This window comes from Apteryx mantelli, chromosome 7 (genome assembly GCF_036417845.1).
Source record: "Apteryx mantelli isolate bAptMan1 chromosome 7, bAptMan1.hap1, whole genome shotgun sequence".
NCBI lineage: Eukaryota > Metazoa > Chordata > Aves > Apterygiformes > Apterygidae > Apteryx > Apteryx mantelli.
The window spans coordinates 10877352-10899439 of NC_089984.1; the positions used below are offsets into that span (position 1 = coordinate 10877352).

At 37.2% G+C, this 22088-nt stretch overlaps 1 protein-coding gene across 1 annotated transcript in view; it reads left to right on the plus strand.

Annotated features, from left to right (window-relative positions):
• CCDC6 (coiled-coil domain containing 6) overlaps window positions 1-22088 on the plus strand; it is a 53727-nt gene that overhangs the window by 9556 nt on the left and 22083 nt on the right. The window contains exons 2-3 of the mRNA XM_067299784.1: window positions 9893-10042; window positions 18687-18815. Coding sequence (XP_067155885.1) covers window positions 9893-10042; window positions 18687-18815 — 279 coding nt within the window. The remainder of the gene's footprint in view (window positions 1-9892; window positions 10043-18686; window positions 18816-22088) is intronic.

Here is a 22088-nt window from a genome sequence, read left to right on the forward strand (position 1 = left end):
ATATTGTAAGCTGTTATCCTATAGTGATTTTGGTTCCTGAGAGCCATCTACCCCTTCATGTCTTCCATTGCTGTAATTTTGTTCCTGGAAAGAGGATGTTCCTTCAGCTAATCAAATGATACTCTAATTGAGGGAGAAATTCTTAGCGTAATGCTTTTTTTTTTTTTTTTTTCTCCATCAACTCTGAATTTGACTTTGCAAAAATTCCCTTTTCTATGCAGATTGAGACACTTCACTAAAAGTTTTTTCCTCCATGGGTGAAAAGGTGGTCCATATTTCCTGAAAAATTTTCATGATTACTGCTTTGTGTTAGACCTAATTTTTTGGTAACTGTATGGGCTGAATATTCAAGCATGATTGTATTCCCCCCACATCCTCCGAATATCTGTTTGTATTTCCTGAGACCAGAGACAGAGTATAGAGCAAAGGAATTTTTTTATTATTTTCTTCATCGTCTTTCCCCAACTAGTCAATAGATTTGTTACTTACTGGGAAGCCTGATATGTAATTGCTCTCTGGAATATGGGGGTATATACTGTAAGAGATCCACACTGTAGAGAAAGAAGGAAACTATTCCATTTGCTAAATCCTGGGGAAGGATAAGTAAAAATAGTTGTTTGCTGTGATGGGATTAGAGCTATTATGCGTTAACTGGATCCTGGGATGTTTACTTTGTGAATATATTGATTTGGAGCAAGGTGTGGTTATAAACAATAATAAGCTTTGTCTCAAACACTTGTGGATCAGTGAAAAAATGTTTCTCTAGAGAGCCAGTGTGCATAAGAGGTAATTAGGGAAGTTTTTAAAACGGAGTGATCTTAAGAAGTTTGTTACATAGGCTGACTAGATTAGATGCACCTTGCCAGTGTGGGAAAAACACTGGCACCCCAAATGGTTATTTAAATCATATTTAAACTAGTGATTTCCTAAAAACACTTTTTTAGAAAGTGGTAAGTGAATCAAGAAACTGCATGGTCAGCATCCCATGCTATAATTTGGAAACCCCCAAAACTGGATTTTGATATGGTAGTTCTGCTTCCTGGTCCTAACGATTTTAAGGAAGGAGGGTTGATCAAATAGATATACCACAGGTTATACACCTCCAAAAAGAAGATCTACAAGTGCTTCAGCCCATTTGGCTCTAGAGGAGAACGATGAGAAATGGACAGGCTGTTTGAGCTCGGCACCCGTGCTAAAAGTGAGGAAGCCTGCAGCCGTCTGCCCAGGAGTTGGGAAAGCTGTTGCTACTAGGCACGCTCTGCCTGGAAAAGGTGGCTACAACGAGATAATGCTTTGACTGTTTTTATATGCTCTTCTTTATATGAAGTATAGGCTTGGTCGTGATGAAAAACAAGTGTGTTATATTTGTATACTTCAAACGATTTACATGAGCTATGTAAAATGAAGTAGGATTTTCATGAAGATTATTTGGTGGGATGGCTATTAAATAAAACCTCTCCTCTATGCTTTCATTTGTACTTATTTGTCTTTGAATAGGGAAACAGTTGTGACAGCGTAGTTACTTTTAACAAAAGTTTGCTTTGGTCACATTTTGAGCAAAAGTTTGTTATTTTTAAAGCACAGCTCAGCGTTAGCACCAAAGTACATGCTTCAGTGAAAAGAAACTGTTTTAGTAAATTAGTCACCTACTAGGCTGTTTTTCTGCTGAATCTTTTTTTTTTTTCTTCTGTGAAACTTTGGCAGTATACAATATTAAGTTTGCTAACTGGTCAACCAACAGTGAAGAGTATTTTATAATTAATGCATGGATATTTGGAAAATAAATTGTGTTTTATCTGGGGAGAGAAGAAAAAAATAATTAAAATATGTTAACTTAAGAAGTGATCTTGGTTTTGCTTTTATGCATTAGACATCTGATATTACAGAATAATTTGGACTGATCTGCCCCAGTACTAAGCTGTTGATGCTTATTGGTTTCTAAGTAGCTTGGCACAACCAGATTGCATTAACTTAAATATTTTAGCTGCAAATCGAACTTAAAACCATAGCATTTTTAAAGGATGATAATGATGTTGCAGGGGATGGAAACTAATTTAAAAATAAAACAACAAAAAATAGTATATACTACAACAGTAGGTATATACAACTTTATCTGCTTTGTTCCTTTCTTTCATTTTGTAAAAGCTGCATGTTCAAAAATTCAGGCAGACTTACCATAAAACTACAGGTTTAGTTATGTGCATCTGTGGGTTCTGTATTAACATTTCAGCAGCTTTTATGTTTGGGCTGAACAAAAGCAAAACCTGTTCCACGTGCTTCTGCAGTCTATTTGTTTTATATTTATTGATTAACTAGAAAACTATTTACAGCACAAGATTACCTGAAAATTCACCAGTAAAACAACAATGTCATTGGAAGTTAAAGAGTAAAGTAGAAACCTATTTCAATTAGTCAGAAGGAAAGGATTGATACAGAGAAATATTTCATATTTTTTGGTTCGATGTTTGATGTGACAGTATAAATTTATTTTCCATATTGACTGACTTTGTCAAAGTAAAGCTTCTGCACTCAGTCACTTGCAAACTCACAAAAGTTGGGAAGACCCTATCAAAGCAGGCTTACCTTCTGCTCGAGTGCTGTTGCCTAAACTGTGGTGGGGATGGTCATTCGCCTCTGATGGTCCCAGAGGGGAGCTGTGTCTTGCGGCCCCATTCTTACTGCCTTCATGATCTCGTTTGCCCATATGGTAGTTATGATGCTTCAGACAAACATCTGACATTTGTAGATTTAGAAGAAACGTTTAGCTTGTATGCAGTGAACTTCAGGTCTTCCAAGAAGAGCTGGGCTTGTTGCTTATACATGTTATAGATATTTTACCTATGTGTAGGAAATGGACTGCTACCTGAAAATGCAAGAAGTGCAGAAAGATTATGCTCTGTGCGCATGTGCAGTGTTGAGGTGGAAAAATGCCTTCATGAAATAGAGCCATTTGGAAAGGTCTGTGGGCTAGATTTAATTTTCCAACTAAGTCATTCCTGTCTTAGCCTGTAATTTCTGTTAGCTCAAGTTACAGTTCTTGTGGATTGGAAGCAGAAACTCCAACCCTGATAACTGGGAGCCTGTTCTACATGATGGTGATTTAAGTGACTGAAAAATAAGTGCTATAATATCTAGTGAATAGTAAGATTAAGGGTGTGAAGCGGAGCACTCATTTAGGAAATATTTAAATACAAGTTTGCCTGTACAACTTTGCTACCTTTCTTTTGTGATACTTTATTACAGTATAGTTTTTAATTACATTAAGACTTGCATAACAGCGTGTGGTCATGGTTAAACTGCTAAATAAAAGCTATTTGAGGGTTGATACACTTTCTAGAGGCTACCTTGACATTCTCTTTGTTACAACGGTTTTCTTAAGTGTTGCATTTTTATTAACTGTTTAATGTCAGTGTTTTGATATGATAAAAACCCCTAGAGAGTAGACTAATATTTTATGTTTTGAAGAAATGCATTTAAATTATTTTTAATTATTTAGGTAACTTGAGGAACTGAACTGTATTAATTATGAATTACATATAGCTTGGTACAAGTTATTTGTAATGAACCAAATGCATTAGTTTTATGAATATTTGTGTTTGTGAAATAACTGTATTCATTTCTTGCTTACTTCGTTTTCACCACTTGTGGTCTGTTTCAGCAAAATACAAAACTCTTGCAGGTCGGGATCAAAACACAGAGAGAAGCTGTTTTAACTGGTTTCAAATTCACAGTGGAATGGAATTGCATATCATCAAGCAATTACTTGATTGTTGATACTAAGAGATGATTTAGTGTGTGTGAATACTAGTGAAGTTTTATATTTAGAAAACGAGTCAATTTTGAGGGCTTTTTTTAAGCGCTATTTCTAGTGTAGCTTTCCAAGCTGTAAGATGTGTGCAGCCATGTCTTGAAGGTAAGTGGCTTTCTGTGAGAAGTTCTTGTGGCACTGAGTGGATCTCACTGACACATCTGATCGTGGTTAGAGCTGACTTGGCAGAAGAGGGTGCGTATTGTGTCATTTGATTCGGTTAGTTTCTCTAATCAGTCTGTAGCCTTTGCAGATTCATAAGGCAAAGTGCTGTTATCACTTAGTCAACTAAGTGTTATCACTTTTCACAGAGTGAAAACCAGAGTTCAGAAATAGGAGTGTTGTGACAGAAGCATTTTGATGCATCCAGCCAAAAACTGAATTCTCTGTTAAAGCGAGGGGGAGAGAATTTTCAATTATAAATGGAGATTAAAAGGAACTGTATTTTAACACTTTAAATATTTTTTTTCATCTAGATATTCCTTTATTATTGTAACAGAAGCTAGATTTCCTTTTTTTTCTCTTAAAATTGTACTGCAGATCATAATTACTGAATATCTGAAATGTAATAGGAATTGTATTTTGAGAAAGTTCTGTATGTTACTTTAGTGTTACGGGATAGGTAATATTTACAGTAGTTGAATTTTTCAGATTGAAGTTAACTACTCTTTTTTAATGTTTGTTTGTTTTGGAAGTAAGGTCTGTGGTAAGCCTATTTAAAAAAAAAACAAAACAAAAACTTCCTTCTCATCTACTAAGTTTGCATTCAACCAACCAACCAACCCAGTGTTTTGGAGGAAACATACCAGATACTACTGTTTGTGGTTTTTTGAAGTATGAGACTTCTAGGAAATACTTTATACCCCAAATTAAAATGCATTGTCCTGCTATTTGCATAGATCTGTTATCACTGAAAATTCTTCTTGAGTTAAAAAAAATAAAAAATAAAACCCAAAAAAGTCAGAAATGAGGAAGTGACCCTGGGGGTTGCCCTAGATTAAACAGGAAATCGCACTACAGATTGAACCCAGAACTTGAATTCCAGTTCGCCACTTTAACCACAAGAGCATTCACTCTCCTTTCTCTGCTGCAAGGCCACCTGACTGAAGAAAGCACCTTTCCTCCGGGGGAAGCAGCAGCACCCCGGCATACAAGGGCTTCAGCAGCACTTCCTTGCCCATGGGACCTTGCAGGTGGAAGGGTGCTGCTGGGAAGTCATGCTGGTTTACTGCCCCGCAGCCTGCTGATGCTTAGTGCACTAGCCCGAGCCTTTAGTCAGCAAGTTGCAGTTGGTTTTGCTTCTGTGTTCTTGAGAATTGCCTTTTCCTAGCAAGCTGTTTGTGGCAGCGGCTGGTCCACCTTTCTCTTCACCTAAAAATGCGTATTGCATGCAGCACGGTTCCTTCAGGTTCTGGCTGGGAGTCTTGTAGAAAAAACACTGCAGCCTGGGAGAGCTGTAGTATAAAAATTCCTGCTGTAAATGCACAGAATTGGTTCACTAGAATAATTAATTTAATTTGTAGATAAAGAGTTTTCTGTACTGTTTTAAACTAGTGCCAGAAAGTATGGCCAGAGCACTAACTTGAGTTAGTAGAGCTAGAAGAGGAATATGTTCTTCAGGGAAAATTGGGAAACTTAGTTATTTTATGCAAGAGTTTCGTATTCTAAAGTCATGTCATTGTGTTTTGCTCTTCACACTTTTTTTTTTTTTTTTTTTTTTGCCTCTTCGTATGTTAGTAGTTCCTTATGGAAGGCTGCTTTGTGAAGTGATAGCTTAGTGCTGTGTAACATGTGCAGCAGCTGAGACCATCTCTTTCCAAAGTTGCCTCAACCTTTCAGTCTATATTCAGAAGCAGATTGAGTTTCTTCTCTGTGCGGCAAGTAGATAAAATTGCACTTCAGCTCCATCTGCTGGCTTATATTGTCCAGAGGGTCCTAAAGATGGAAACTGCACCATCAAAAGATGCATAGAGGGCAAGGAGGTCACGGTGGCTCTTGTGCTATGGATAAGGAACTTCAAGAGTAGGGTAGAACAGAACAGGGCTGGGTAGGCCACCTCGCACAGGATCCCAGGAAATTTATTGTCAGCTCTGCTCCGGATACTGCTGGAGACAGGCAAAGCTTTGTCAGTATGCAATCCACGCTTGCCACCTGCCTTTCACATGGTCAGGTATAAGTGCCTGGAGCAGTTCGTGAAATGTTCATTACTGAAATTATGTCTGAAGTGAGAGCTAAAATGGAAATGCCATTTCTTGCTCACATCTGATCACGGGTAGCGTAGTGTTGGTATTGACTAATTCATTGTTTCTTCATTGCTTGTGATTGCTGAATCTGCTTGGTTACTGTGCTTTGCGTACCAGGAAGGTCCGTGAAGGTTTTAGAAGAGCTGGCTTGGGGGCAGAAGGGAACATGGACAGCTGTGATTTTTATTGGCCTGTGGTAAAGGTGATCTCTCATCAGAAACACTTGGTTTTGGTGTTTCTTAAAATAGCGCCATCATAAGCAGAAGCTGCAGCAGGAGCTAGAAGCAAAGCAAGAGGGCAGAGGGAAATCTAGTAGTCTGTGCTTGGAAAGAAGAACTGGGAGCAGAAGATGATTTTAACACTAAGCATTTCACAATTTGTCCTAGTATATGCAGCATGTGGAAAAATAACTTTTAATGAGATTCACTTCCTAATATGTTTCTTAGTTCTTTAGCCCATTGCATTGTAAGCTCAAGAGGACAGGTTTTTACAGCACTTCAGACATTGTCTCTGCTACTGATCAGGATTTCACATGCTACTGCAGTAGAAATAATAGGAATATTCTTCCCAGAAAATAGAGTTCTTGTTCGTGTGTGTCTGTGTGCTTTTTTCCCCTCCATTCTTGATTTTTTTGTAAAGTAACATGATAGTTTTTGACACTTACCATCATCACACTAATTGCACACCTTTTTGTAGTGGATGCATCCTTGAAATACCACTGTGAGTTATGTGAGCTTTAAATGGAGTTTTGAGAGACAGGTGATGGTGGTGGCACTGTGGTTATGCAGAAAATCTGTGGTGGAAGTAGATGACTTGTTTCAGATTTCCAGAAACTGACTGATCTGATGTTATCATTCAGTGTCTTAGTTATTAGTCCCTGGAAGTATTTTGTTCTATGCTAATTTTTTTTTAATATATGATACAGAATGGAGTCAATTGCTGTTAGTATTTGTGGGTGTTGAATGCAATATGAATAACAGGCAGAAACCAAGAACTTTATAGCCTTATAGACCTGCTGCTTCTGATTTCCATGCTCTGTTTCTCATTCTTTGCTGATCATATCAGGATTTCTTTTCAAATGCAGATACTTAATAAAGAGGAAGATTATCTATGTGAAAATATAGTATGCAGTCCAGAAAAAATATTACAGTGACAGGATCTGTGCAGGGAAAAGTATGAAATACTGACTTATTATGACCGTGTTACAGCACCAATTTGACTATGGAGTGAATGAGTAACAGACTGCAAGATCTTAAGAAATATTAAGGCAAATATGAATGATTTTATTACTTAGAATATCATAATTAAACTATCTCCAATGTAATGATTGACAAGATAAAGAGAAGATTTCAGGCAAAAAAAGGTATATGTGTATTTAAAAGAAATATGGTAACATTTCACATGCTTTTGTACCCAGTCTCATAACGGTAGCATATTTTTTGACTTAATGATTTGTTGAAATTGCTGACCCTTAGGTAACTTAGGTGGACATTCACTGTAATTAGTATGACATATGGATATCTGGAACTTACAGTTCATACTTAGATTTATAGGCTTCCTGTTGTTTGTTCCATGAGAGATATCTCCATGGCATAATGCAGGCAGATGTAATCATATTCTGCTTTTGCTCCGAGCCAGTTGAATGCAAGCTGTTGCCCTGCACAGCATAGGCTATGGGGGATTATTCCAGAGCAGTTTAAACAGGTCAAAATTGTGGCTGCTCATTCTTTATTTCCGCGTGCCAGAGCTCTGCCTGTGTGGTAAGCCAGTTTAGGAAGCTGTTGGAGGAAAGAAAAGTGGGAGGAGGAAGGGAAAGGATTAGTTTTTGGGTGGTGCCTTCTCCCTGCCTGGCCTGCCGCCTGCTCGCAGGAGCACCAGTGCCAGCGCGAGGCGGGCAGGACCCTCTCCCTGCCAGAGGGCTGGGATCTTGGCAGCCCGTACTCATACTGGCTTAAGTACCCATCATTACTGTAATACCAAGATCTAGTTAATAAGTGGTGTTTAGGCTCACTGCCATAATAATGGGATTTTAGAGCTTCTGCTGGGTGCAAAGCACAAGCAGAATAAATTTGTGCAAGTTAGAAATGAACAGAAATTGAAGTAAAACCACCCTGGTTCCTTATTTTAGATCCAAGTGCTTTCTAATTCAGTGTTAGGTAAGCTTGGTCTGTGTTACTCTCTTTATTGTCTTTGAACCATTGAAAAACAAACACCAGTAAAAGTCCTGCATAGTAAAAACGATGAATGAGATGATTTTAGGAATAGCATGCATGAATTTTAGGGATTTGAAGACAATGAACCCTTACTTATTCTGTTCTGAAATTTCTCTGAAGGCATAAGGTTGTTAGTAGCCTTAAGTAAAGCCGCATTTAGAATTAGATAGATAATGTTGCTGAAATATCAGTTAGATTTCGTGTGTTGTATTGGTCTGATGTGGAAGCTGACAACTTTGCATTTCTACAGAGCTCTTGGACCATTATATGTTGTCTGGATGTGACAAACTTTTACACTGTTACAAACGGTGAACATGCTGGAGTAGCAGTTCTTCGCCAGGGAGATGCACCAACATTAGAGAGGAGGTGCTGTGCAGGACCCAAGCTAATAAGCTGTGCCAAACTTAAAAAAACAAAACAAAAACAAACAACAAAAAAAAAAACCTTGGGCTTGTTCCAGCACTGCTGGTGACAGGGAGAAGGGAGCTGGTGGCAGGTAGTGAAAAGGGGCCAAGAAAGCAATAGAGACAGGGAGAGGATGCAAGGAAGCAGCAGATGAGGATGCAAAGAGAGAGACTTGGCGGAAGGAGGACTCAACTGAAAAGTTTCAGAACTGCTGCTTTAGATTTAATGATACTGCAGATCAAATGTGTATATTTGCAGTTGTGCTATTGTTCCACCAGCTTTAAGGACGTTTTTGTTCTTTAAGTAACTTTTCTTGTAGGCATGGAAGGCTTCTCTGTTTAAGTAATTGTCTCTTGGACTACAGGGGAAAACATCATTCCAGCTAAAAAACACTGACATAATGAAATCTGAGTGCTTTCCAGTGCAAAATATGTATAAGGAAATGGTTATTCTGGCAGGTTTTGTGTAGAAGATTATGGAAGTTAAATTCCAGTTATGCTGTTGGTTCTTAGTTCTTAAATTTTCCCCTATCAAATTTTACTGAAGTAAAACTCTTACTGAATCTGTTAATATTGCGACCTATAATAAGCTGGTGTCATTTTATTAGAATCAGGACAAATCATGAATCTGCAGTTCAGATTATGTGGATTTTACTTTGGGTAAAAGCACTCCTGAACACTACGTGGCTCTTCTGTTAAAGGTTGTAGCTTGAGAATTCTGCGTTTTTGTTGCTCCGTCATTCTCGGGTAACTGCGTTCCCACTGTGGAATTAGGAGCTGGCTCTGCCAGTTTGTACCTGTGAACTTTCATTTGCCCATATGAAGTATGTGGCCTTTTAGAGCAGACCTCCTAAAGATGACTACTTTATTCCATGATAAAAGTTTCTAAAAATGTGCATAAAAAGCTAGGAACATCTAAATTGCAGGGAATATGAGGGAGAGAGAGGGAGAGGGAGAGGATCACAGACTGCCTTTCTTTGGAGCCGTGCCTCGGTACTCTAGGAGAGCTGAAATGGGAATTGTCTTCTGTCATTATTTTTCTCTGGGGAAAGTTTCCAGAGTAGCGCTCTTCTCATAAAGCTTGGAAACCCTCAGGGTAGAACAACTGTAGGGCGTTTTCTACAGCTGTGGACAAGATTAAAATATATATGTGGGGGGGAGTCTTGAGAATAATTGTATGGAAACTTGCTTCCTTTTTCTTAAAACCATGTCTTTACTTCACAGCAAGCAAGGGCAGAGCAGGAAGAGGAATTCATCAGTAACACTCTGTTTAAGAAGATTCAAGCTCTGCAGAAAGAGAAAGAAACACTTGCAGTAAACTATGAAAAGGAAGAGGAATTTCTCACTAATGAGCTCTCAAGAAAACTGATGCAGGTAATTGGTTCCTTTACTGGTATTTCTCCCAAGATGCTCCGGGCCAAATGGTGGTTGAACTTTTGTTTTTGTTACTATGACTGCAGTCAGCGGGATGTGGTCAGGTCATAGCTGGTATAAAGCTGTTATTGATAAAAGCAAAGTACAAATGAGTAGTAAGCTTGTTTTTTGTTTGTTTTTTTGTTTTAAACATGTTCCTGTAGAGTTTGTATCTCTAAACTTGTGTTGAGAACCTGAAAGTTGTACTGAAATGCAAAGAAATAGGTGTAACTTACTTACATGTAAACTGTCTTACAGAAGGGAATTACCGATTAATTTAAAAAGTTAGTGTAATGGACACTTTTATTTGGAGTATCTGATTGTATTCTGAAATAGTAATATATAAAAACTTGTAGCAGTGTTTGACGGTTACCAGCAAACTTTATCCACAGGTTTACCCAAACTTTTAATAATTCAGTCTCTTCTTTTAATTTAAAACATTTGTATCAATTGGATGCTAAAAGTAAAAAGTTTAAGATGCTGGACCAGTTTATGACAGAGAAATATGTGGAAACTTGTGATTATCTGAGTTGCTAATTTTTGGAGAGTGGGTGGATATTTTTAGGAAATGTTGTACATGCTTGCCCTATTCTGTAAGACTTGCCTAGATGCTTGCTTTTGGCCTCTGTATGAGACAGGGTAGTAGGTTAGGTGGATTTTTTGTGACCCGCTGTCTTTTCTCATGTAATTATTAGCTTTGTCATGAAAAACTAGTCAAGTTTAAAGAACCTCATTTGTGTGTTGTAAGCATTTCTTATGTTCTGCAGCTGGAGACGTATGGCACATTTAGCCCTGCAATTAGTAAATATGTTGTTTGTAAACAACATTAAAGCTAATCTCATCTGACACTTTTGTTACTGCAAAGTGAGACTTCATGACTTTGTAGTTTAATGCCTATAGCACGCAGTAAGTAAAGCATAAAGAATCTTTCTGAATTAAGACTTGCATTTGCTTTCACAATCATAAATTTTAATGAAAAATAGAGAAGCTGATGGGAATAGAAATAGGGTATTGAGTATTCTTTTCTAATTGAGATAAGGTATAGGTATCACTGTAGAAAACGTTTTCCTCTAAAGTCTCTTGCAGTAGAGAAATGGCATGTTGAGCAATGTTGTTTGATTCAAAGGGCTACTTAGAAATCAAATATTGAACCAAGCTACCTGGAGCCATCCTGTGCATTGTATAGAGCAAGGTAAGGCTTCCTTTAAAAGTAAAAGCACAAATTAATCCTTGATATGGCTGAAGAGGCTTTGAACTCACATAATTACCTTACAAACAAATTTGTACAGCACAGGTTTTGCAGCAACTAAATGCCTGTTCCTAGTAATAGCTTGAAGTATACTTTGGTAAGCAAAGACTACCTTAGCCTTTTTGTAGAATTCACCTTACAGACAAGCAAGATACTGCTTTAAAGCTGTATCTTTAACAGTTTTTAAAATACTGATATTCTGTAAAATAGATTCACACATTACAGAGAGAAATACAACCTTGTTGTCCACCTAAAACTACAATTGATTTCCCCCCCCTGTTATGGGCTTTCAGAAAGTATCCTTTGACTGTTGTCCCAAGTTAAGGAGAAAATTAAGCAATCCTCTGTCCTCAAAATGACCAAGATAGTGCCTTGTTGTAGTGTATGAAGTAATTCCAGGGCATTAAGCTGGTTATCCACTGGAAACCCTTGAAGAATGTATGTTCCTCCTCACTACTGAGAGAAGGATTCAGAGATGCAAGTATACCTAAAACAAGATATAGGCATATAACTGGGGAAGTTATTGTAGCCTTTTGTAAGGCATCTGGATAAAACCCCCAGTTCTAGATTCAACATCATCCTGAAATATACCCAGCTTTTGATGGGCAAGCTGTAAGTTTTTCCTGAAAGAATCTAATTGCATAGCTATAACTACAATAAACAGAGGTAAAATTCTGACCACCCTCTGCTTTTATTAAACAGTATATCAGCCTACAGCTTCAACTTCATTTTGTATGGCTTTCCTTTAAGTCTTATTCAGCTTTTGATAAACAAGATCATCATGTCAGCCATAAGATTTTAAAAGGTGACAATTTCTTATTTTTGAAAAATGCACTTGTGTTCCAAATTGGTAATACTAAAACTGTATAATTTCTGTCAGCATCATTAGCTAGCAACATTTGGAAGTAAATTTTAAGTTTGTCCTCTTTCTAAATACTAACCCAGTTGACTGAAAAAAGAGAACAGCTGTCAACATCCTGTTGATGTTGATGGTACCTATAAAGGGCAAGTGACATTGGATATCTTTTTTACTGTTTGGCCTGCTAACCACAATGCACAGAGGAAAAGATGATAAAGAATTTATCAAAGCTCTAATACAAAGCATGTTTTAGACTGTGTCAGAGGAATCTGCCTAGTCAGAAGCTTTTATGGTCCAGAAATCTGGATAGACTTTTCGTACCTTTACAGTGACTCACAGCTTGCAGTACAGCTGGAGGATTAGTTTGTTTTAAAACAAACCAAGTTTAATATAAAAACTGTTACTCTTTTTGTCTGTGTTTGCTCAATGCAGATCTCATTTCATGGCTTGATTATGTCTTTGATGTGCTAAACTTCATGTAGAATGCAAAAATGTGTATTAATATATTTTCCCAAACACTAGGAAAGTGCTGAGCAGCTTATAACTTATACAAAGGAAATGGTCCCTTACCTGTAGAATTAGAAAATTATTTTCATGGAAACATTCTATGGTATTCAGCTATTTCCTATTTCTATGGTGATTTTGGATGTAGTAAGTTGATACTAGAATATTTGTGAGTTGCAGACAATTTTCTTGCATAGCGAAGAACTGCAAATAAGATTAATGTTGATTTTTTTTTTTTTCCTTGTTTTCTGGAAGGTTACTGTTGCTTAGATGTTCTGAGTCTCATTTATGAATCCTGGACTCTATACCTAGGTAAACTGCCTGATAAAGCTTCTGACAAGAGAGAATTCTGATACTATGAGTAAACTTTTTAATAGAAAAGAGGGCATTATTAGCACACATCACATGGTCAGTTTAGTCCTTTTATAGTATCTTGACTTTTCTAATTCAGGATACTCTTTCAGTTGTGCAGGTGTAGTGTTACATTCCCAAATGAAGTTTTTCAGATACAGAAAGCTAAGACAATTGTATTGTTTTTTTCTAAATTTCCTGAGACTCGTGAATACCAGTATTTGCTATTACCTACTGAAAGACTTGAATCTGTAGCAATTTTGACTGATATGGGGTAGCTTGTACTTCTTGTGATCACAAGAATATTGTGAAGGAAGGAAGGCTTCATGCCCTTTATTTGAGAATGCGAGACTGATGAGACGGTTATAGGGTTAATAAAAGCAATGAATTGATACCTGTCCGCTTCCCTTTGTGGTATCTTTGCTCTGGGCAGGATTCTAACTAAATTAGATACATGCTTTGGCTGATGATTTACCAGAAGTATAATAGTCTTCAGTAGAAGTGTTAGATAGTAATTAGTTGCATTACTGTTCTTTGCTTTTTAAATTCTTAATCTCTGTGTCTGTGTGTTTATCTGCCAGGCAGCAGTGATCTAACCTGGAACTAGACTTCCAAATTCATGCTGTCAGACACCGTGCATCAAATGGCTTCCTGCTTTTTGTATGACTATGGAACAAAAACTGTGTATGAGTCTGATTTGTCTAAGACTTTGCCTTTTGGAACAGAGGGAGGGAAGTACTTTTGATAGCCTGCATATGATTTTTTGAGGTCTCTCAATTTTTCAACTATTTATCCATCTGTGGGTGTTTCAAAATTATTGCCATATTTTTCAGTTGAAAGCCACTTAGCAGAGGGACTTCTTCCCTAGTGTCTGTGTGTTTCTGTGCTGTCAAACCTTTGTTTTTCACAATCGTAGGGGCTTACGCTTTGCATTCAGAGTGGCGTCTGGAATGAGCTCCCAGAATGTCAGTACATTTTAAATGTGAAAGCTGCCAAAGCACGAACTGCAGTGCTCCCCACTAATAGCTTAACAAGAATTTCCCAGTTCAGCATGATTTGCATTACTGTTATAAAACAGAGTTGCATCAGATTTTCGATGTTGTTGTAAGAAAATAATTTTGAAACATTTACTACTTGCCAGACTGATTCTAAACATACACAGTTGCATGTAAAAGAAGGCTTTTTACCGGGAATACTGCTGCCTTTCTGTGGCCAGGCTTTCTGGTGCCATACCATTGCTTGATAATTCTTGTTTACAACTGTGTGGTGCTAGCTTTTACTGCCTCTGCAAGACCATTAGATAAGTGTATGCTTCTACTAGTAAAATTTCTTGCATTAAGTGTAATTTTTTGAGTGTCTAGACTGAATGCTGCAAAGATGCAAGGAGATGACATCCATCTCAATAGATGTTTTAGAATGAAGAAAAGCTTTTCATGACAGATGTTTGTAGTACAGTTTTTAGAAGCCCGATATTTTCTGTGTATTTGGTTTATTTAATTATACTTTTGTCTACCTGGCCAAATCTCTGGAAAGTTTGGAATATTAATTTTTGTGGATTCTCTGATTCCTAGCCATTAGAGCATGGTGGTAATACTTTCAGAGGATCATTAGAAGTGTTTTAATGCAGGATCCATCCTTGCAATTTTCTACATGCACTTGTTGTGTTACTGGTTTTGAGATTTGAAGAAATAAATCTTGAAAATTAAATCTTCTGTGAAATAAGGCTGCCCAAAAGAGTAATTTATCTTAGTATTGTTTTAACTTATAAATTCAATTATTCTTTAAATTGTCCAGCACCTCTTTTCAAAGAGAAATACAGATTTGTCAATATTCTTTGTATTCTTGCAAGTACAAATTGGTCCAAGTATGTGTCCTTGAAAGTAAAATGTTATGACATACCAAGATAATAGCACAATGTATGTAGTCAAGCAGATTAAGAAATTGAGAACTATACTGAAAGGTTTTTCATGCAAGTCTGATTCTTGACAGTTCTCTCAAAAATTATAAATCTGTAAACACAAGCAATTACCCTTCCTGCTCTCCAAAATACCATGCATCAGCTCGAGGATGCAAATGTGATTGTGTGGAATAAACATAGAGTCAGCTCATATATCGTTTATTTGATGAACATCTGGACGTAAAGTGGAGGCAAGCTGATGATACGTAGTTTGTTAATACAGAGAACTTTCAGGATGCAGCAGAGGAAGCGTTTGACAGCTTTTGAGGGCTGGAGTAATAAAAATACAGTTTTTCAGTAGTGCAGCATTCAAAGTCATAGTCTGATGGACAAATGAGGGTTTTGTTTAAGAAGTGGAGCTTGATGAAGGAGGTGCATTATTTCATAGGCGCGCTTGTGGCTATTCCAGAGTAAGGTGGTGCCGTAAGGAAGTACGGTAAACATGGACCTACATTGTATCAGGAGAACATTACTGTAGTTGTATAAAACACCTTTAGGACTTAGGCAAACTGCTGCAGGCACTCTTGTGGCTGATGAGCTTTATTTTCCGTAGTCCATTTCTGTTTAAAGTATTTGCTGCCTCTCTTGCCAAAAGCCCATCTCTGGTCCTATGCAGCTGTCTGTAAGTCCCCCCTAGTATCTCCTACATTTTTCGTATGTGTTTCAATGTCTGTAAGCCATTGTCATGAAGGTGACACTTCGTTTTCTAACACATTTTTTCCTTCTTTTTGCTGGCAGCTATAGGGGTATTCATAAACAGTTGTTACTATAGTAGCATAGAATTAAAACCAGTTTGTCTGAAAATACTCTGGTCTCTTACTTTACTACTCAGTGGGTTTTTTCTCATTGTTAAAAGTTAGAAATGCTGTTTTTCAGTGTTAGGGTTTCAGCATTAACAGTTTTTTTTGCTGATCAAAGCCAGTTAAGAGGAAAAATTATTTTACCCGGTTGTGAGTAACAGATACTATTAACGTGTGTTTTGGGGAGTGTTATTTCTACTTTCTCCCTGCTTTGAATAGTGAAGCCAAAAGGATGAAGAAGAAGAGTGCACAGTAAAGTAGCTTCATCGGAGTATCCAAGAGGGTATCCACACTATAATCCCTTTTAGCACTAAAGGGGAATGGATTTGTGGGTTTGTTTTTATTCCCAGTCACTTCACTTCCTGAGGCATTTATGTTTAAATCAGAATGAAAATATTCTTGTGGGTAGATCTCTGCTGGCTTTACTCACTAGCTTTCTGATCAGCTAGCACGGTCCTTTGGTCGCAGTGTGTTCACGCTGCCAAGATGGGTTTTAGTAGGTCCTACACAGCAGCTACAGATCTAATGAGCAAGCCTTATCAATCCCTGTGTGATGCAAATCCCATGCAAGCTTTAACAGGAATGATCTGACAAGCAAGACTGTGCTATTGTGACTGAATTTGTTTTAAATAATAATTGCATTTGCATAAAGGAGAAGAGCAAGAAACACTATTTGTTATTAAGTTGGTTTGAGGGTGTATTACACAGTTGTATTATTTGCCAGACTCACTGAATTGTCTGCAAATGCCAACAGTCCCTAATCACACACTTGCTGTGACCAGCATCTGACTTGAGGCTGAGTAAGAGATTTTGGCCATGTGCCTTTTTACCCTGTTTAATTTGCTAACTAAATATAAGCTGATTACAGCAACTGGCTTTGGAATCAATTTTTAGTTAGGTGGAAAAAAAGGGTCTAGCTTTTTCAATTAAGCAGAATTAAGATCAATGAAAGTGAAGAGGTGCATTACCTTGAGCTAGTTGCTGATCTGCAAGTTGTCTGTGCGCCTCGTTTTCTTTGGTAGTCTTTAGTCTGAAACTGTAAAGCGGGGAAAGGGGCTTAAAAGGTTGTAAAACTGAATAATGTCCTGTTCATATGAAAATAGTTTTTTTCCAGCTGAGTTTTGCTACATTATTCAGGAAAGAAGCTTCAAATTTCTGCTTATTGAACAACACAAATAGTATTTTGAGTGCAAATTTATTTATTTTTTTACTAAAAGCGTGAGTTTAGAATTTTCTTCTAATGAAAATCTTACTTAGCAGCCCTGCTCTTTCTTGCAGAAGAAATTGAATGTTTTTATTTCTGACTAGGCAATTTGATAAAATTTCCTAAATATCTGAATTGAGGCTGGTCATGATAGTCTGAGGTATTATCACACTTGAGTCCAGATGGCTTCCTCAAGTTCATGGGAATTTATGGACAAGGCAACAGAGGTATAAAACTGAAGAGGCTTTCTGTAATCGGTTCCATCGTGGTTTTGGAAAAATTAGTGTAATTTTGTGAGTGGAAGAAGTACATCTCAGTTATTTTTAATTATGATTCTGGTATTTATCTTAATTTGTGAAAAATGAAATCTGTGCAAATTGATAAGCCTTTAAAGGACAGTGACACTGCGAACTTGCTTCGCGGTGCGTGTGGCTGAGCAGTTGCTGCTGCCCGGGCGCCCTCCTCCCTAGCGCCTCTGCGCTCCTGTCGCTGCCAGGGTATGCTCCACAGGTCCTTTCCCCTTTAAATAGCAGCAAAGGGAATTGAACTAATGAGCTAGCAATTTTAATTTTTTAAAAAATTAAAATATTGTTCTTCGCTGTGGATGCCTGGCAACCTTGACTTGTATCCATGACTCTCGGATACGCCTCCAGGTTTTCCTCAGCGAGCGCTGCAGAGGACCGTGGCATCGTCTGACTGTTTCACACATCTGGCTTCCAGGGAGGCCTGAGGTGCCCAGAAGGGCTGCTCTGCCATAGTAAATAAGCAAGTGGTACAAAGTACTTGCGATTTTTAATATATAGGCGGGGTACAGTGTAATTACACCATTGTCTTTTGGTGACATTTACTTTTCAGTAAGTCAGATTCACGTGTTTGTATCATGGTGAACAGTTGTGTTGTTTTTATACGTAGGCAGGCCTGAATGCCTGTCTCAAAGGGATGCCGTCATGACCTTGACAGGTAATGTTAAAAGTGACTCTGCTCCATACTGTAATTTCTCTGTGTTATAATGGGTGATTTTTGTAGTTACATCTGGTTGTGAACTTGAAAGATTTTTTTTTATTGGAAATATTAACTGAAAAAAATTTTTCTCAAGTAATAAGAAAATTTACAGCATGCCTTGGAAATAATGTGTTTTATGTCATCAAAATCTTTTCTTTTTTGTTGTTGGCATAAGACTAGACATGATTCTTTTTTTAAAAAATGTTATTGCACAATAATTCCAATAGTATGATTCAGTCACAATTTTAAACTTTCAGCTGTCTGGGAGAAAGAAGTACCAAGATCTGCATTTTAAGCTTTGCATGCTCTTAAGAGGATGCATTTAGATTAAATTTAATGCTTTTGCAAACACTAATATCTTCTCTATTTTTAAAATGTTAATGATTTTTCTGTCATGCTATATTTTTAATACTGGAATGTATCTCTTCTGTGACATTTTTGACATTATTAAATATTTGGAAATGTAGTACTTCCATCTGCTTTATAAATTGAACACATTTTAAAATGTTGCTCTTGGAGATGCTGTTATGCGGGTTTTGCATTTTCAAATCTTCTGAGAAGAACCAAGTACTATTAGTGGAGAATTTAATATAAGAAATAGTGCATATAAATGCTGCATAATATGTATAATACTCTTATTTGTTTGCTTAAAATACTTTCTTGTCTCCTAAATGTTTAGCTACAGCATGAGAAAGCTGAACTGGAGCAGCATTTAGAGCAAGAACAGGAATTTCAAGTGAACAAACTCATGAAGAAAATTAAAAAACTGGAAAATGATACTATTTCGAAGCAGCTCACCCTGGAGCAGGTAACTCTTTACTTTCAAAATTACGTAACTGTAGAACAAGGGATTTCAGGAAAAAAAATCCACTTGTTTTATATTAAATTTGACCTACTTAATTTTTAAATCTGTGAGAAACCAGACAATATCAAGAATATGAAAAAGTGAGTTTAACTCTCAGTCAAAGCAATAAATCATTAACATAATTTATTCTAGGAAACTTTCATTTCTGTCATGACCTTTACAACTCTTATTACCTTTAACACAAGCCTACACACCTGTTAAGCAGCTGTGAGTGTTTTGTGAATGCAACTGCTTTATAAGTAATGCTTCTTGTTGCTGTTCATCGGCTTTCGCCATCATAGTGCTAGTGAGAAAGACTGTTGCTTCTGATAGCAGTTAAGCACAAGAGTAAATCATATGTATGTGGCCTAGTTCTCTAGGTCACCCTTTTGTGGCAGCGTGGGTAGCCCAGGAATATGGAACTGTTAGATGCCAGCAGCGTATATACTCATGAAGGATGATTTGGGATTAGGCTACGTCCAACTCCCTTTCTCCCTAGACAGCAGTGAAGATTACAGAGAGAAAATACCACTTGTTTTGGTCTTGTGTTTCCACTGGAAATTTAGACATTGGGACTGCTCATATGTCTAACTTTACGTGTGTGCATCAAAGCATCTCAGCTGTGTTAGTAGAAATCCTGTTGACTTGAAAGGCAAACTGATGAAAAATACAGATTGGTTAAAGAACTTCAGTTTTCTTGGCTTGTGAAAGTCCTTCAAGTTGAATGGTGTAAACATAGTACATTATTTCTGTGAATTTTTTTGCTGTTCTCATCATAAAACAATCGTGGGTGTGTGAAACTGTTCTGCTGCAGATTACTTGAAATTCTACCAGTTTTGTATTTGACTGTCTTATTTCACTTGACATTGTGGATAAATTAATTACTAGGTAACTTAGTGATGAAATTGGAAGAAAGTAGATGAAAATGATACTTAGAGCAAGAATTAAGAAAACTCAAAATTTATATGGAGAGAGATCTATGGAACAAATTGAAAAATAGAGAAGTGGGAAGATCTAATTGCCAGCAAGTCTTTAACCAGCATGGAAATCAATACGAGATTGAAATAACTTTCTTAGCCACAAGGTGGTGGTGGTGGCCATTTAATCAAAATTGAAATGAATACAAATTAAGCTTACATATGAAATTGTTTCATTCTTTGAAATATTAATATGAGCCACAGCTGAAATTCTGTTGGTATCTATTTTGATACCATTATTTTGGGCAGAGTTGTGAAATCATTAAATTTGACGCTTGTTACTCTATTTGAATATCAACAGTAGATTGTTCAGAAAGCATGTAAGCTCAAAACTGAGTTGCTTATATTTTCTTTTTATCAGGTCTTTCACTTAAATATCTGACCTTGAACATCTACTTTGTTTATTAAGGTGTTAAAGCTGGCTGTCATTCTTATTTTGAAGTTCCTTGTGTATTTAAATGTAATGCATTATATACCTTTGTTTTCTCGTACAGTAAGGTGTAATAAATCTCAAGTTGCTTTGAACTTCAGTGTGCATGTATGCATGTATACCACTTGCACACATTTTTTTCTCTCCCTTTCGTCTCTTGTACAAATTCATACAAAGTCTTATTGCATTAATTGCAACATAAAGCAGCTGCCTTTGGGGCTCATCTTGTACCTAGCAAGAAGCAACCAAAAGTTGTGAGCAGCACAATGCTGTATTTGTACACATAGGGAATTAAGGAAGAGCGATTGCCACAGCTCTTCAACGTAAACTTTGGATACCTGTTATTAACAGGGCTTGTAAGGAGTACTTCAGCAATGCATCATATTTTGAACATAATCTCCTAGGACTGCATTACTTGCAGCTTTATGGCTTCACTAGATCTATCACTGTCATCAGTGGTCAAATAGTTACAACACTGTTTGCTAAATTATTTCTTTAAATGGGGAACATGAATTACCTATGCTTTGATTCTTTTCGCATTTGCTTTCTCTCATCTGAGCTGTTTATGCCACAGCTGACCAGTAGTTAGTTGGTTTATAGCAATGATGCTTCTGTAGAGTGTTACTCTTAATTAAAAAAATAAAGTTGGGTCTTAGGTTTCAAATGTGACCCGATTTAATTTTCTGAAGTCAGCTTGAAGCAACAGAACATTTTCTCTGAAGGCTAATGGTGAAGAAATTTGCAACATGTGACTATTTCATTAGCTGCATGTTTTAGTTAAAATGAACAATAATGGTCTTCTGCGTTATAGTTCAGTGATTTGATAGGAAATAAAATAGCTTTCAGTTCTGCCCTACAGAAGCTGAGTCTGTGTGGTCTGTTACCCTTTTACTTGCTTTTCTATTTCATACAGTACAGTGGGTAACTAGAAGAGATGCATTTAAAAGAGAAATAAGAACTTAGATGCTAATAATCCTCTCCTATATCTGCTTCTTTGAAAGGAGAAAAGGATCATGAAATATGTAAAATCTTCCAGAAAGATATTCTTGGACAGCAGCAAAGAAATAAAGGGGGAAGGGTAGATGAGGAGCCAAGAAGTGAAATTGGGATTGTGGGCTTAGTCAGAGACAGTTTTCAACTTTCATTGATTAGGAAGATCACCATCATTTCAGGAGGAAACAACCATCATTTCAGGAGGAAACAACTGTGTGTGTAAGTAAGTGGGCAAGAAGGCTGAAGCAGCAGTAATCCAGAAATACACAGATAGTAGATATTATAGCTGCTTTTGAAGTAAGTGTGTGTGTGAGAGAGAGAAACGTGATTGAATGGTGAGGAAGATTAAAAGGGAGGAATTACAGTCCAAAAAATCCAAGCAATACATCCTCCCTTCCCTATTGTGGCTGTAAAAATTAAATGCTGTTTGACTGGAACATAACTTTGGAACCCACATAGACTTACAGTAATACTGAGAGATTCTGCTTTGGTCTTGAGGTATGATGCCATCGTGTTCACGTGCGTTCTAAATATAATCAAGTTCCAAACAAATTCATTGGCCAGAGTTCAAGTACACCTGAAACTACCTACAACAAAACAAATACACCTTCTGTCTGCATGCACAGCTCTGCCCAGGATGCTGCAGTGGCCTTGTCCCATAGATTCAATTCAAGGTTTTCCTTCTCAGAGCTTTGAATATCCTGATGCTGGGAGGAACTGGGTCAACACTTAAGAGCAGCAAGGGAAGATGCTTGCTTCCAGTGTGTTCTCATATTGCTGGGAAAGCAGAGCTTTAGATCTTCCTTTTGCAACTCAGCTTCTTTGGCAGCTCATCAG